The sequence below is a fragment of the Enhydra lutris genome, unplaced genomic scaffold, assembly GCF_002288905.1.
Source record: "Enhydra lutris kenyoni isolate GAN:26980312 unplaced genomic scaffold, ASM228890v2 scaffoldscaffold41, whole genome shotgun sequence".
NCBI classification, from domain to species: Eukaryota; Metazoa; Chordata; class Mammalia; order Carnivora; family Mustelidae; genus Enhydra; species Enhydra lutris.
Genome location: NW_019154125.1, coordinates 9,210,077 through 9,227,675, shown reverse-complemented (window position 1 = coordinate 9,227,675; position 17,599 = coordinate 9,210,077). Strand labels below are relative to the sequence as shown.

The following is a 17,599-nucleotide window of genomic DNA, read 5'->3' as shown; positions in this document are numbered from 1 at the left end:
TTGTGGAGCTTAGTAGAAATTCTAGAGAGGGAGATAAACAATAAATAAGATACATAAGTAAAATGTGATATGCTGAATAGTGACAACAAGAAGACATAAAATGTAGCAGGGAAGAAGTATGTTGTAGGACAGTAGAAGAATGGTTATTCTTTAAGATAGGGTGCCTGGTATTATTCATACTAACTAGCCAAAAATTAGAAACTACCTAATGCCCATGAGCTGATGAATGGATAGACAAAACGTGGTACATCCATACAATGAAATATTATTCAGCCAAAAAAGAAATGAAGTACTATTCATACTATAGGGCCGAGGAACCCCCGAAACATTATGCTAAGTGAAATAAGCAAGAAACAAGAGATCGCATACTGGATGATTCCATTTATGTGAAATGTCTGTAAAAGGCCTATCTACAGAGTCAAGAGATCAGCGATTGCCTGGGGTAAGGGTAGGAACAGAGATTAACAGTAAATGAGCACAGGTTAATTATTAGGGTGATAAAAATGTTCTAAAACTGATTAATGACAAAAGTTGTACACTTTGGCAAATCGAAAAACTACTGAAATGGACAACTGCCAGGGGCAAATTATATATGCAAAATATGCTGCAATAAAGCTGCTGTTTGTTTTCAAAGATAGGGTAGCTAAGGAAAAGGTGGTATTAGAATGACAATTTAAAGGAAGTGAGCCTAGCAGGCATCTCACCTTCCAGCCCATGGAGTAAAAACGCAAAGGCCCTGAGGTGGGAGTGTGCCGGGTATATTCAGGAAGCAAGAAGTATGGCTAGAGCAGGGGCACTTGGGTGGCTCAGACAGTTAAGTATCTGCTTTCAGCTCAGATAATCTCCAGGTCCTGGGATCGAGCCCCAAGCTGGGCTCCCAGCTCAGCAGGGAATCTGCTTTTCCCTCTGTCTCTCTTCCTCCTTGTGCCTTCTCTCTCAAATACATAAATAATATCTTAAAAAAAAAAAAAAAAAAAGATATGGCTAGAGCAGAGTAAGCCAAGAAGAAAGGAACTGGATGGAAATGAGGTTTGACAATAATGGAAACTGGATGGTGTAGGACCATGCAGGCATGACACAGAGTAAGCTGCCCTCCATCGTAACTTCTGTTAACAATGCACAGAGCATCCTAGCCGCTGCAGGAAGTTAAAGGAGGGTGTCCTGTGTAGGGAGGTACAGAGAGAGAAGTGAAATCATAACATGCAACTGATGACTGAGAAAACCCAAAAGAATCTGTAGATAAACTACAGAATAACAGAATGTAGCAAAGTCTCTAGATACAAGATCAATATTAACAATCAATTGCATTTTTTATATACCAGCGACAAATATTAAAAGTACTTAACATAAAAATGGAAGCTTTTAAAACTAACCAAAAAAGTAAATTACCCAGACTTAAAACTACTACTAAGATGTGCAAAAGTACTATGGAGAAAATTAAGCTGTATGAAAAAACATTAAGGAGTTACAAATGATAAGGATGTCAATTCTCCCATCAGTAAATCTATAAATTTAATGAAAACTCCAATCAAAATCCCTATAAGTTGTCTTTTCTTTTTTTTTTAAAACCTCTTCTTGGAAAAAGAGCAAGCCATTTTGGTGAAAGGAAGGAAGGAAAAAAACAAAGAATTAACATGGTGGGATGACTTTCCTAACCAAATATCAAGACTTACTTTAATGTTAGAATAATTAAGACTATGGCACTGCTGATATATTTGGCTTTTCCCCAAAGCTTCACTGAGAAAGCTACACATATATACAATATGTGCATATATATATTCACACACACACGCGTTAAGTGTACAGTGTGATGATTTGATATATTCACACACACGTTAAGTATACAGTGTGATGATTTGATATATGTATATACCATAAAATGATTACCACAATCAAGTTAATTATTAATTAATGCATCTATTACTTACTTTTTTCTTCTGTGGTGAGAACGGTTAAGATCCACTCTTGAAGCAAATTTCAAGTACATGATACAGCATTAACCATAGCAATCTGACTACGTATCCGATGCTCAGAACTTACTCACTTTATTTATAACTAAAAGTTATACCCTTAGACCAACATCCCCTCCATTCCCTAGACTCTGGCAATCACCATTCTAATCACTGTTTCTATGAGCTCAACATTTTATTTTTTTAGATTCCACATACTAGTGATACCACACAATACTTTCTCTGTGTGGCTTACGGTTCCAGGTGGTATATTTAAATCTTTTCAGCACTTTTTTTTTTAAAGATATTATTTATTTGACAGAGAGAACAAGAGGGAATATAAGCAGGGAGAGTGGGAGAGGGAGAAGCAGACTTTCTGCCAAGCAGGGAGCCTAAGCGACCTGAGCCAAAGGCAGAAGCTTAAGGACTTGAGCCACCCAGGCACTGCTCTTGTGCATTTTGAGTTAGTTTCTGTTGAGTGGTGTCAGATAGGGATCCAGTTTTATTCTTTTGGATATAACCAGTTTTCCCAGCACCTTTATTGAGAAAACTATCTTTTCCCTGTGCTATGTTCTTGATGCCTTGTCAAATATTAGTTAAATGTGTATGTGTGGATTTATGTCTATATTCCTTTGGTCTAAGTGTATGTTTTATGCCACTACCATACTGTTTTGATTAAAGTAGCTTTGTAATATAATTTTAAATCAGGAAATGTGATGCTTCCAGCTTTGTCTTTCTTGCTCAAAATTGCTTCAGCTACTTGGGTCTTTTGTGGTTCCATGTGAATTTTGTATTATTTATTCTATTTCACTGAAAGCTGAAATTGGAATTTTGATAGGGATTGCACTAAATGTGTTGACTGCTTTGAGCAGCATGGACAATTTAACAATACCAATTTTTCTAATCCAAGACATGCAACACCTTTCCATTTTTTGTGTGTCTTCTTCAACTATTTTTACCAATGACAGTTTTCAGCTCTTTCACCTCCCTGGTCAAACTTATTTTAAAGAATTTTATTGTTTTTGATCCTATTGTAAATGGAATTATTTTCTTAATTCCTCTCTTAAATAGTTCATTGTTCTTAATTCACAGAAATACAATGGTTTTTGTTTGGGTGCCTGGGTGACTCAGTTGGTTGAGCAACTGCGTTCAGTTCAGGTCATGATTTTGGAGTCCCAGGATCGAGTCCCTGCTTCTCCCTCTGACCTTCACCTTCTTGTGCTCTCTCTCTCTCTAAATCAGTAAAATCTTTAAAAAAAAAAAAAAAAAAAAAAGTTTTTGTTTGTTGATTTTGTATCCTATAACTTTAGTTATTATTATTAGTTCTAATAGTATTTTGCTAAGAATTTTAGTTTTCTATATGTAAAATCTTGTCATCTGCACACAGATAATTTTATTTCTTCTTTTCTGATTTGGATGAATTTTATTTCTTTTACTTACCTAGCTCTGGCTAGGACTTCCAATATTATGTTGAATTAAAAAGTACTAAGAGTGGGCATCCTTGTCTTCCTAATGATGTTAGAAGAAAAGCTTTCAGATTTTCATGAATGGGTCTCATGTTAGCTGTTAGCTTGTCATATATTGCCTTTATTATGTGGAGGTATATTTCTTCTATACCTAATTTGTTGAGGTTTTTATCATGAAAAAAATGTTGAATTTTGTCAAGTGCTTTTTATATTTATCTTTTTATAGTGAGATAATCATGTGATCTTTATCTTTCATTCTGCTAAGGTGGTATATCACACTGACTGATTTGCATATATGGAAACCATCCTTCATCCCAGGGATAAATCCCACTTGATCATGGTGTTTGATTCTTTTAATGTCTGTTGAATTATTTGCTAGCACTGTGTTGAGGATTTTCGCATGTTATGTGCATGAGGAATAATAGCCTGTGATTTTCTTTTCTTATTGTATCCTGCATAGCTTTGGTATCAGGGTAATGTTGGCTTCATAAAGGGGAGTTTGGAAGTGTTCCATCCTCTTCAATTTGGGGGAAGAATTTGAAAAGGATAGGTATTAATTTTCTTTTTATTGTTTGGTAGACCAGTGAAGACATCTCATTCTGGGATTTTCTTTACCGGGAATCTTCATTAATGATCTAATCTCCATACAGGTCAGTTCAGGTATTCTATTTCTTCATGAATCAGTCTTAGTAGGTTGCATGTTTCTAAGAATTGATCCATTTCTTCTAGATTATCCAATCCGTTGGCCTAGCATTGTTAATAGTAGACTCTCATGATCATTTGTATTTGCAGTATCAGGCATAATGTTTATGCTTTCATTTATGAACTTTATTTTTAGAGAGAGAGAAAGAGAAGGAGGGTAGTAAAGGGAAAGAATCATAAGCAGGCTCTGAGCTGAGTGCAGAACTCAATCTCATGACCCTGAGATCATGATGTGAGCCAAAATCAAGAGCTGGACACTTAACCAACTGAGCCGCCCAGGTGCCCCCTTTTTTATTAATTTCGAGATTTTATTTCCCTTTTGATTTCTTCTTGAACCCATTGATTGTTCAAGGGTACACCGTTTAATTTTCATAGGTCTGTGCATCTTCCAGCTTTTGTCCTGTCATTGACACCACCGTGGTTAAAAAAGACCTACGATTATAATTTTAATCTTCCATTTGTTAGGACTCCTTTTCTGCCTTACGTGCTATCTACCCCAAAGAGTATTCCATATGAGCTTGAGAAGAATGTGTATTCTGCTACTGTTGGATGAAATGGGCTACACATTTCTGACAGTGCCCGTACCAGTGTGAAAAGTAGTACAAGTTTATTACTTCCTTACTGATGACCTGTCCAGATGTTCTGTCCATTGGTGAAAGTGAGGTACCAAAGTCTCTATTATTATTGCACTGCTATCTGTTTCTGTACCCAGATCTATAATATGTGCTCGATATATTCAGTGCTCTGATGTTGGGTGCATATGTATTTACAATTATTATATCTTCTTGATAAACTGACCCTTTTATCATTACATAAATTCTTTGTCCCTTGTTAGAGTTTTTTACTTAAAGTCTATTCTGTCTGATAACAGTATAGCTATCCCCATTCTCTTTGGGTTTCCATTTGCATGGAATATTTTTTTTCTACCCCTTCACTCTGATCCTATGTGTGCCTTTAAAGCTGAAGTATTTCTCTTATTGGTGGCATAAATTTCGATCTTTTCTCCTTTTTTTAATCCATTCACCTGGTCTGTTTTTTGACTGGAGAATTTAGTTCACCTACATTTCAAATAATTACTAAGTGCGGATTTACTAATGCCATCCTGTTAATTGCTTCCTGTTTTTTTGTGGCTTCTTTGTTCCTTTCTTACTCTCTAAATGTCTTCCTTTCTGATATCCTTTGTTTGTCTATCAGAGGTTTTTGTCTTGTGGTTATCATGAGAGATAACAGTCTTTTAAGTTGATAACAACTTTGATTGCATATGAACTCTTCCCTCTTTCACTCCTTCTACAACATGTCTTTAATGTTACATCTTTTTATATTCTATATCCATTAACAAATTTTTGTAGTTATAGTTTTAAAAAAAATACTTATCTTTTAACTTTTATATTAAAGTTAAATGATTTACATACCACTATTACATTAGAAAATTCTGAATTTCATTATATACTCATTTTTTATATTACTATTTAGCATCCTTTCATTTCAACTTGAAGGACTCCCTTTAACATTTCTTGTAAGGCAGATCTAGTGGTGATGCATTTATCTGGGAAAGTCTTTATTTTTCTTCATTTCTAAAGACAGAGTGTTACAAGGTAAAGTATTCTCAGTTGGCAGTTTTTTTTTGTTTTTGTTTTTCTTTCAGCACTCCAAATATATCCTGCTCTCTTTTGGCCTATAGGGTTTCTGATGAAACATTCGCTGATAGCTTTATGGGGGTTCCCTTCTATCAGATGAGTTTCTTTTCTACTGCTTTCAAAATTCTTTGGTTTTTGACAGTTTTATTATAACGTATCTCATTAAGTCCTCTCTGAGTTGAATTTGTAGACTTTCGAGTTTCACGCAGCCAGATCTGCCTATATCGCCCCTGATTTGGGAAGTTTTCAGCCACCATTCCTTTAAATAAACTTTCTGCCTTTTCTCTCTCCTTCTCTGGGACTCCTAAAATGTAAATAGTTACACTTGATGGTGCCCCATAATGCACACAGGCTTTCTTTACTTGTTTTATTTATTTTCTTTTTTCTCTGTTGACTGCATGATTTCAAATGATCTGTTTCTGAGTTCGTGGATTCTTTCTTCTTTGATCAAGTCTTCTACTGATTCCTGCATTTTCATTTCTTGTATTCTTCAGCTATAAATTTCTAGCAGCTTTTTAAACTTCTGTTTTATCCCTTTTTCGTTCATGTATTGTTTTCTTGATTTCTTTGAGTTGTCTGTGTTTTCTTAAGCTCACTGAACTTCCCTAAAACAATTATTTTGAATTCTTTGACAGACATTTTATAGATCTCTATTTTGGGGGGAGCAGTTATTAAGAAATTATGTTCCTTTGGCAATGTTTTATTTCCTTAATTTTTTTGTACTCCTTGAAGTGTTTGCATTGCTGTCTTCACTTCTGAAGGAGTTATCTCCTCCACTCTTTCCTGACTGGCTTTGGGAGACAGCTTTCTCACCTTGAGTCTGATGTGGAATTAGGAGGCTTTCTCTGACCTCTTCTGTAGATGTGCCTTCTCCACATTTTTTGTTCCCTCCTGGAGGGCATTCTTAAGATTATATGCTTTGTCTCAATTCCACAAACCCAGATCAGGTGCTGAGGGTCACCCATTTGTTTTCTCTAGGGTGGTACCTTGCAATACTCAAGTTTGTGAGCCTTTTCCCAATTGCGCAGTTACGCGGGTTTTTTGCACTTGTTTGCTAGCCATTTGCAAAGGCTCAGTCTCACCATCTATAGGAGCACACGCTAAAATCAGGCCAGTGTGGGTGAGTGGGGTGGGTCTGCACAAGGTATATAAAGTGTTGAGGCTGACTGTGAGCCAGCTGTGAGGATCTGAGGGTGAGGAGTCCACAGTGGCCTGTGGGCAGCCTTCCTGTTGGGTATCTATGAAGAGATTCGTAACAACCCTTTGGAGTTTGAGCCCTGGTTTATGTGCTCCCACAGCGTCTCCCAACCCCACTCTAGTAATGTAGGTGACAAGAGACAGAAGTGGGCTTCTTGGGCGATGTCCTGCTTGGCTGGAAAAGCCAGGTACTCACTCAGACTCCTGTGGGTACAACTGCAGGCTGTAGGGATCTCTCCTGGCACTGACCTTGATGGAGAGGTGATGCAAGCTAAGTGAAAACATTCCTCTTATTTGGATCAATGCATCTATTCTTAAGTTTTGGTTTGGGTTTTTTTTGGCCCCAATGATGTGCTGGAACTTCTCTGATGGACTTCCAGACTCCTACAATGGAACTCTTGTCTGTGAAGGACTACCAAAATCAATGTCCTATGAGGGAATGACAGTAGAGAACTCCCTTTGTACCATCTTGCAGACATCAAGTTAAAGTATTTTGGATTTAGAGCCCATACGCTTAATAATACTACAATGCTAGGCTATGTCAGATGAATGAATCTAAGAGTAACACCATGTAAACACCACAGGATAAACTTAAACAACAAATGTGACTCCCAGAAACAACAAAGTAGTTCACCAACCACAAACCCTTGTAGTTTACAAAAATGGCAATGCCAAGTCTAGGAAGCAACTACTGTGCCTTATGATTTAAGATTTTTGCCTAAAGTTCAAGTCAGCTTCTCCATTATCTTTTCATTGTAGTATGACCTGACAAATTATAGAAATGTATTTGAAAACATCTTTCCTGAGAAACGAATGAAGCAAGAGAACAAAAACATCAGCACAATGTCCTCATCTGCTTTTGCACAACTGCTACTGGTAACCTGCCACTATCATTACACACCTACAAATTTAATAAATCCACTTTCCGCCACTGTAAAGAGCCTTACACACAGCTGGTAAGATCACAAGCAGTAAATCTATCCCAATTCTTCTCCACATTTCACTAGCAAATAAGTCCTGGAAATTCTACCTCCCAATTTCAAATAAATGAAATTATGTATTCCAAACAAATCTCAATTTAAACCACCATCTAGCTCTCACTTGGATTTCTCAAATAGCCTTCGATTGCTCTGGTCTCCTACAATGCATTCACTGATTTGTTCATTCATTCAACAACTATTAATGACCATATATTCTAAACTGCTTTGGGCACTAGGATAAAATAATGAACAAAATGGACAAAATCATTGCCTTAATGGAGCTTCCCTTTGCAACCCAGCAACCTGTCATTTTCCTAAATAAAAGTATTGTCACTCCCTGCTTAAAACTTGCCAATGGTATTTCATTACACAGAAATAAAATCCAAACTCCTTACCATCATCTACAAAGTAAGGCATGGATGATTTGGCCCCAGTAACCTTACTTTACTTGCACCCTTATGTCCTACACTCCAGACTTGTCTTTTCTGGTCCCTTGGCCTCAGGGCCTTTGTATTTGTACTCTTTTGCTCATATACACTTTTCCCAAATCTCTTCATGATGGTCTGCTTCTTATCATTCAGATCTCAGTTCAAATCACAGAGCCTTACACTGGCCTGCCCTGACTATCATGGCTGAAGCAGAAGCCCCCACTCACTCTTCTAACATGGTCTTATTTTTCTTCTTCAAAACCCTTATCAGTATCTGAAATCAGTTTCTTTGTTCATATGTGTACTATCTATTCTGACCCACCAGACCTTAAGTTTTATAAGTTCTAGGACATAATTTCCTTCATACTGTAGCCGCATCCCACTGCCGAAGCCAGTGTCTGGCATAGTAGGTGTTGAATAAATACTTCTGCATTGACAACATTATTCTTTGCCATTGTACTTTCGTTTCTTCCCCATAACCATTTCCATTCAGTCTTCTCCCTCCCTCCTTGGTACTGCCTATCTCAGTCCTCAACAGGGAACTGAAGAATAGGAAATCAAGACTTCAAAACACAATTAATGCTATTCATATGAAAGTTCAGTTACTTTGTGGTTGAAGAGGCTTTTGGTTAATGCTTAAGAAGGTACCAACTACTGCATTTCTCCATAAATCATAACATCATAAAAAGTTTTCAGATATGGTACCTCGCACTGTGCCTATCACACAGCAGGCATTCAATAACTATTTTCTAAATGGATATCTTCTTCCACCTTTTTAGAAGCTTTTTACTATCAACACCATCTTTCACACATATACCTATAAATAAACATGTTCTAGTTTCTCACATCTTAAAAACACCACCAAAAAAATTCATAGAAACTTCTCTTAGTTTCATATAAGACCCCAGCCAAGCTCTGTAGAAGTCCAATTTCTTAAAAGCCTTGTCTTTTACTATCTCCATTTTTCCTCATCCCATCTTATTCAATTTTGCTCCCTTTCCATCAAGCCATCAAGCAAGCTCTTAAAAAGTTCACCAATGACCATTCACCATGCAGAACCATCACTGAGAGTATGTTCTGTCATTGCCAGCTCCTCAATTTATTGGGAATGTGACTTATCTAGGCTAGTCACCTAATCTTCCTGAGCTGCTAAAGTGGATGATAAATCTATCTTCCTACTGGGTTCTATGGATGAATTAATGAATAGAATAGGTAAAACAAATAAGCTTAACATGCTGGCTGCTATTATTATTAAGTGATTATTTTCCATCTTTGCTACCTTTGGCCTTAGGCCCTTGATCTTCCCCTTTCACACTATATTCTTTCCATAAGCAATCCTGTTCCAATTAATATCACAATGATGACTCACAAATTCGTATTTCAAATTCAGATGTCTCTTCAGTACTTCAGAGCCATATATTCAAACACCTCCTTAACATGTCCCCTTGGCCATATTAAAGACAACTCTTAACTTCATAAGTCTAAGATGGCACTCATAATCTGCCCCCTTGGACATGTCATCCCTCACTCTTCATCTCCAGCAAAACACCAATTGTGAAAGCCAGATATAGGATACACTCTGTAACATCCTTAGAAATTCTCTCATCTCTTTCCAATTCTATCTTCTCTACAAACATAACCCCAATTTAAAATGCAGAATGTCTCTCTTGAAAAAAACCTCCTAACCGGTTTACACCCTCCAAACGATTCTCAAAACATCAACTCTGAGGCCTTCTAATCATTCAAAATACTATGGGTTAGTTAAAAGTACACTGTAGTTATACCTCCTATACTGACTTATATATAGAATTAAACAGACCTGAGATGATTCTGACCATTAAATGAATCTCTCTACAGGCCTAAAATTATTTTCTAGCTACCTAAAGTTTGGTAAATTATTTAGCCTTTCCGAGCTTCAATTTCTATAGCTGCAGAATGGAAGCAATAGTACTTGACTTCCTATACTGTTGTCAAGAGTACCTTAATAATGGGAATAAAAAGCTTAAAAGCTTAATTCAGTGCTTGCTACTGCGAACTAAATAAATGTTAGCTAGTAAACCAAGCTGAGTGTAATGTTCCCACTGCCTGAGTTCTGGTCCTCATCTCTTGCACAGCCTATTTTAACATACCCCAACTGGTCTCAACCACAGCCCAAAGCATATTGTAGGCTTTAAGAAAAGTCAGGTAAATCTGGTCTTCTTTAGTACTTTAGGATTAAACTAAAGATCACGTTCAAACTTCTTTGAGTTTGGCATATGATCCAGCCCGTTTACCTTCCTCATTTCTTCCACAGTCATTTCCCCCAATGTGCATCGGATTCAGACCTATCAGCATACTTGAATTTACTATAGTACCACCTCTATTGGGCCAGCTCCTTTCAACTTGGGTTTTTTTCTGTCTGCAATGCTTATGTCTGCACTAATTATCAAATTACTAGTTATCTGGAATTTACAGAAGAGGAAAACTGCAGCTCAAAGAAGTGAAATGACTGGCCAGGATCACATAGGTGGGTGACTAGACAAGACATCAAGGCAGGTGGTTCCCTTTATTTATTTATTTATTTATTTTTAGAAATTTATTTATTCATTTGAGAGACAGAAAGAGAGCACTAACGCACACAAGCAGGGGGAGTGGCAGACAGAGGGAGAGAGAGCAGCAGACTCCCCATTGAGCAGGGAGCCCTATACAGAGCTCAGGGTGGTGCTGCCTCTCAGGACCCTGGGATCATGACCTGAGCTGAAAGAAGCCATTTAACTGACTAAGCCACCCAGGTACCCCTCAAGGCAAGTGTTCTAGCACGATATTAGCACTTTTCAGACTTTTCCAATGAGCACTCCTGCTGAGAGAAGAGTTTAACTCCCATCCTAGAGGTCAAGAAAGGCCTACACCCAAGACTCTGAAGAGCAAAATGAATCATTTTCAAAGTCAAAAACTTTAAATAAGTTGAGGATATAGAGGCTCTCACAGTTAGAGCTCCCCATGTGCTAAATTGAATACAAATCCAAGTCTGTCTGTTCTGTGGCTATAAATTCATTCCACAAACCTATCGTCAGCCTTCATTTTCATCACTATTCAGAAGGATGTAATTAAAGACAGTATCATACAAATGGGTAAAGTTACTATTACTTTCTTAAAATAAAATCAAGCATAGCCAGAGTGTTTAGGAAGAGGAGAAAGAAGACTGCCCTGAGGACTCTTATATCCCTAATGTAAGAAAGGCTGAAGACAAAAGGAAATCCAGGGATCCTAGGCCAAAGCTGAGTTTTCTTAGGATAATACACTTCTACAGAGTAGGGCTTCTCAACCAGGGCACCAACTGAAAACTTAGGCCAGATCATTCTTTGCTATGGAGAGCTGTCACGTGCATTGTGGGCCAGTTAACCATCTACCTACTAGATGTCAATAGCATTCCACCCCAATTTGTGAAAAACAATCTCTAGACTTTGCCAAATGTCTCTCAAGGATAAACCACATCCATTTGAGTACTCTAGAGTGTACTCAGATATACACCTGGTATAACCTTGTTCTGAGAAGTAAACATCAGAAGAATTCAAGACTCTGATTCTTGATTCTAGACAGGAAAATCATGAGAGAAAATAAGACACCTCTCCCTATTTGCACAGGACACCAGGATAAAAGAAGAAAGTATTTGTGGCTTCTCAATGCTAATTTGCCATAAGAAAGTAAACTGAGTGGGATTTGACTTAAATTCCTTATCAAAAAAATCCAGGTGAGGCTTCAAAAACAACGAGACATTTAAGACTGTATTCTGGGTGCTGCAGGAGAGGAAAGAAAAGAATCCAGGGCTGAGTTTCTACTTAGATGACAGTATTTGGTCTCTAGTTTAACAACATAGTGATAAAAGGAAGCAGCTCAACATGACACTACCCTACTTTGATACTGTATAAATGAACATAATCTCCTTTACCCCAGCGAAAGTCCAACACTAAAAATATACATGTGAACATTCAGTCACAAGAAAACAAAAAGTTATTTTACATAAAGGCAGAGCCTTCAACATCTGCAATTCTGAAAGCCTAGCTTTTATGTTTAATAAAATGCAGCTCACTACCCTTGGCAGCTATTCCCATAGCATTTGCTAATAAGTGAGAAAACAAAGCAGGATCCTGTGGAAGTTAACCAAAGCAAAAGGTTTGTAGGGGTGGGGAGTTCACATGTGAACACACACACACATACTTCCACGTTTTTGGTATTTAAGACTATTTTGTCTTTATCCTTAAAAAAAGAAATTCAACTCTACTTCGCATATTTTATTATTATTGCTTTTAATCTTCCACAATTTGATGTTTTCCCAGGAAATTTACCATAAATTTTAAGTAGCCTCCTAAAGATCTAGCTAAAATGAAGAATTAGAGAGTTCACATAAACTACAGTGTCATGAGCCTCAGATTTCCTATCTGTAAACTGGCATAAATAAAATTTACTTCTTAAAAGTTGCTGTGGCGAGGGCACCTTGGTGGCTGTTAAGCAGCTGCCTTCAGCCCAGGTCATGATCCCAGGATCCGAGGATAGAGTTCCACATAGGGCTCCCTGCTCTGTGGGAGGCCTGCCGTTCCCCATGCTTGTGCTTGCTCTCTCTCTCCCTTGTTCTCCCTGTGTCAAATAAAAAAGTAAAATCTTTAAAAAAATAAAAAATAAAAAAGTTGCTGTGGCGATCAAATGAAGTCCTGTGTGGCCACTATCTGGGGGCCAAAAATACACTCAAGAAATGGATACCATTTCTACTGCTGTAACTATTCTACATCAACTTCTCCGAAACTCCTGTTTCTTCCACAAACTCTGAAGAGAAGAACACGTTTTGGAGAAAGAATATATTTTAGAAGCACATCTTACATATGAAAAGACAAGGTAAGTATTTGTGTTGATAAAGATTTGTAATGATAAAGTAGGCTAGGGCAAAGAAAAATAAATGGTGTTTTTTTTGAGAATTCTCCCGTCAAATACACCTGACCGCCAGCAGCTCTGCCAGAAGCCAATGTTCCTTCCCCTGCAAAAAAATTTTTAAGGAAAAAAAAAAAAGAAAAAATGACAGAAAGAGGACAAAGGAGAAACAAAGCAATAATATGACAGACCAGAGGAAGGGTTACACAAGATAAGTAAATTCTACAATGACAATATTCTCCTAACTCTTCCAAGAACAACAGTAAAAGGTCAGATGCCTTCCAAAGAAGCTGGGGTTTAGATTTCACTGTTTATCTAATTAATAGAATACCAGTGGAAACAATTTTTCTTCCCAGTAGCCAAAATCTACTATTAGGTGAGTTAAGACATACACTTACAAAGCATTGCTACGCTATGCCAAGTTCTTCCTCCAGAATTATGTTTTTTAAAATTTTATTCATTCAACAGCAGCTCCACTAAAATGGATTTTAGAAGTATTAGTAACAAAATTCAAAATTCTGAATTTACCTAAGAAAATGTCAATTCCTTCCCCCAGAAATCTATCCAAATAAAATGCAAAGTTTCTTCAATTCTCTTTATCTGGAGATAATAACCGGGTAGACAGCTGAAATGAAGTTGCTGGGAAACATACTTACAAACACCCTTTTAAAGAGCCCCCAGAGTACATGCCATTAAGAGATCACTCCACAGCTGAAGTATATCATAAGCATACTCCCAACAAATGCCCTGCGCATTAACAGCTCTGCAACAAGACTTCTACGGTTTTTAGCCCTCAATTAGCTCCTGGTAGGTCCAGCAAAAACATGTACTCTATAGTCCGAACCCTTTCAACAATTACATCAAGGAAGGCTTACACGGCCATGGGGTAGAATTCTAGTCCAACCTCCTTCATTTTAGAAAAGGGCCTGCAGTGAGGAATGAAGTTAACTTTCACAGCCTTTTGATATCAAGGCCCACCCAGAACTGAGAGCTCCAGCTTCCAGGTACAAAGCCCGTACACATACCCCGGGAGGGGCCAAGAAGGGTAAGGCCTCTGAGTCAGACTACCTGCAACCTCACCCATCTCACCTGCCAACTGTTTGTACGACCTTGAGCACCTACACTTCGCGTCTCAATTTCCACGTCTGCAAAATGAGAGTCAGGACCCCACGCCCTGGGGCCGTCGGAGGAGTCAAGGCGCCGGGAAGCGCTCCGAGGCTCCCCGGCTCCCGGACCTGGGTAGGCGCCGCCGCCCATCCGCTCCCAGCGCGCCAGGCACTCGTGGCACCCACCTGCACGTTAGGGAAGGCGGTCTTAAGCAGGTAGAACATCTTGCGGTTGGACAGCACGTCCCCGCTGGTCATCTTGTCCTCGGCTCCTTCGCGCGTCTTCCCCTTGGACTTCTCGTGGAGGACGTTGCTCTCGCGGACGCGCCTCACCTCGTCGCCGCCGCGAACAGCGGCCAACACCGACACGGCCAGCATCTCGCGGAGGTCCACCGTGCCCCCATCGGCCGCGGCCGCGGGCCCCGCCGCCCCGCCGCCGCCCGGCTCGCCGCCCAGGCCGAAGAGGCTGATGCGGCCGGCCAAAAAGCCCGAGTACAGATGGTAGAGTACGCCGAGCCCCAGCAGGCAGAACACGGCCACCCCCAGCGGGGACAGGCGGATGCCCATAGGGGCCATGGCGCGGGAGGCCGGCGCTCGGGGCGGCGGCCCTCACAGGCCTCCCGGCGCCCGCCGCCGCCGCCGCGCTCCCGGGCCGGGCGCCGCGCTTCCTACACCGGCTTCCGCTCGCCGGCGCGCGCGCGCCCCATCGCTCCCTTCCGGGAAAGGCCGAGCCGCGCCGAAAAGCCCACTGTTGACGTGCCGCGCGCCCAACTGTCCCGGGCAGCGCGGTCCCGGGTCCTCAGCCGGGCAGCGGGTCTCACTTCCACGTTAGCCAACGGCTGCGAGGTGAAAGGGGAGCGTGGGTGTGTATCCGGGTTACGCGAGGGGGCGGGGTGGGGCGGGGCAATATAGGCTCCGCCCTATGGGCGGGGTGACCCTGGGGGTGGGACGGTGGTCTACCAGCTCTGGGAGCCGCTGGATTGCTCCTCGTCCTTTAGTCCGGATGGAGGAATGTTTGAGTTTTCGAATCGTTCTTGCGTGTGACGGAACAATTTTCCATGGAGGGAAGGTGCTGAGTGCCTTGCGCAAATTTAAATTAAATCTCTCTTCGAATGAAGATGTATGGCTGACATGAGGTCTAGTCTTTAGTTTTAGAGTTCCCATCGCTCTCAGATTATTGGCGAACGGAGGAAATTACAAGCCATTTTCAGAGAGATCGGTATGCTTTTTTTCTCTGGCGCTCATGGAGACAGACCTGTAGCTTTAAATCGCTTCTCTGCCCTGGGAGAGGTGGGCAGTGACCAAGACTGGAGAATTTTACTTGGCTCTTTAGTGTATTGGTCTCTCTGTGGTTATCTAAACGTGTGTGCATTTACAACTGTATGTTTATATAGATTTTTCCCTATACCTCAATCTGCAAGAATAAACCATCCTTTATGCGGCTGAAAAACATGGCTTGATTCTGGACTTACGTGTGAAAGAAAATGCCTGGGGCTTCTCTTCTTTCCAGGGATACTTTATGCGTACCTTTCTTCCAGAGGTCCAGATGGAAGAGGAAAGGTCTGAGAAAGCCCACTTGATGTAAAGATTATTACAGGATGGTCAGTCAATCTAGAATATGTAATCTTTGAGTCAATATAGGCCTTCCAAATGTATTTGGAGAAGCCTTTAACAGATGTAACTGCCTTGTATGCCACTTACCTTAGCAGTCATAGTTAATACTAAATTTTAATAAGTATTATAATAAGCATTAATAAATTCCTCTTCCATCTCATAAATGAATATTAGGATGTGCAGTATCACTCTCAGGTATTAGAACAGTTATATAAAATCAACTTAAAATGCAGCCTATTTTATAGTTCATAGGCAAAAGTCATTGGTTTTAAGTGGGCTTTAATAAACATTAATGACCTTAAAAACTGGAAATATACGAAATGGATTCTGAACATCCTTTGTTAAGCAAGTCCTTAGAGACAGGCTGACCTTCACCACTTCTCAGAGTTAGAACATCTGTAGAATTTGCATATGGTTATATAGATACAATAAACAAAGACTTTTGATTGCTTGGTTTCCCTGGCAGCAGTCTGTAACCAGCTTAAAAATAATCACAGCACAGAATCAAGCACAAATAAAAATCAATGAAAGAACAGTCTCTGGAGTTTTGACAGCACCAGATCTTAAGGAACTGGCACTGTTTTTGTCAGCTTTTGGGAACAAATTCACAATTAAGCAAAGCTGCTTTCAAAAGAAATTTGAAAGTGAAGGTCACAGGGTAATTATGGCTACCAAATCCAGAGATAAAGATCAGGGTTGAAGTAGACTTAAAAGTTCGACAGAACCACCTCAAACTATACTTACTATGAGATCAGCAAAAGATACGGGTTGGGGAGTAGTGAAAATATTCAAAGCATCATTAGATGATGCTTTTTTGGATAAGGTTTGTAAAAATAAACTGAATAATATTTTCCAAGGATATTAAAGAGAATTGTTGGCCCCATTCACTGTGACATTATACAAAGCACCAGTGAGACACCCAGAGGGATACTGAGAGCTCTGGCAATTTATGCTGCAGGGAAAGGATTAAAGAATCGAAGGAGAAAATGCCCTGAAACAAAGAGTGAGTTTAAAGATCACAGTTCCGATAAATAAATAAATATCATAGTTCCAAAAGGGGCTCTAGTATGCAGGTGACCACAAGGAATAGGTAATAGATACTGATAAAATATAGCATGTGATCATTAAGAGAAACTGTGTGATGAGAAAATGCAATTAATTACATGTGGGACAGTGATGTTGTCTTAGAAACTTCACAGGAATTTGATTGCAAGAAACTTGCTTTCTCAGTAGCAAGTGGTCAGAGGCTCTAAAGAATGCTTCACTGGGTAGCCTGGGTGGTGCAGTTGGTTAAGCATCTGACTTGGTTTTGGCTCAGGTCATGCCCTCAGGGTCATGATATCAAGCCCAGCCCTGTGTCCCACTCCATGCTTAGTACTGAATCCGCTTGAGATTCTCTCTCCCTCTGCCCCTCCTGCTCTCTCTCTTTCAAAAAACAAACAAAAAAGAATGCTACATACCAGTGAAAATTATATGCGAGTAAATGTAAACTAAAAGGTTTGTGAACTGAGGCAAACTGGACTTTCAAAAATAACTTTTTTTCTAAGTTGAAGAAGATGAGGACTGCCTATATTCTGTATAAATACCAATAGCAACAAGAGTTGACACACAATGGAAA

General features: G+C 39.6%; 1 protein-coding gene across 1 annotated transcript in view; it reads right to left on the bottom strand.

Moving 5' to 3' along the window:
- Positions 1–14,980, bottom strand: part of LOC111155448 (inositol monophosphatase domain containing 1) — a 29,519-nt gene extending 14,539 nt beyond the window's left edge. The window contains exon 1 of the mRNA XM_022515611.1: positions 14,554–14,980. Coding sequence (XP_022371319.1) covers positions 14,554–14,943 — 390 coding nt within the window. The 5' untranslated portion in view covers positions 14,944–14,980. The remainder of the gene's footprint in view (positions 1–14,553) is intronic.
- Positions 14,981–17,599: the final 2,619 nt, after the last annotated feature.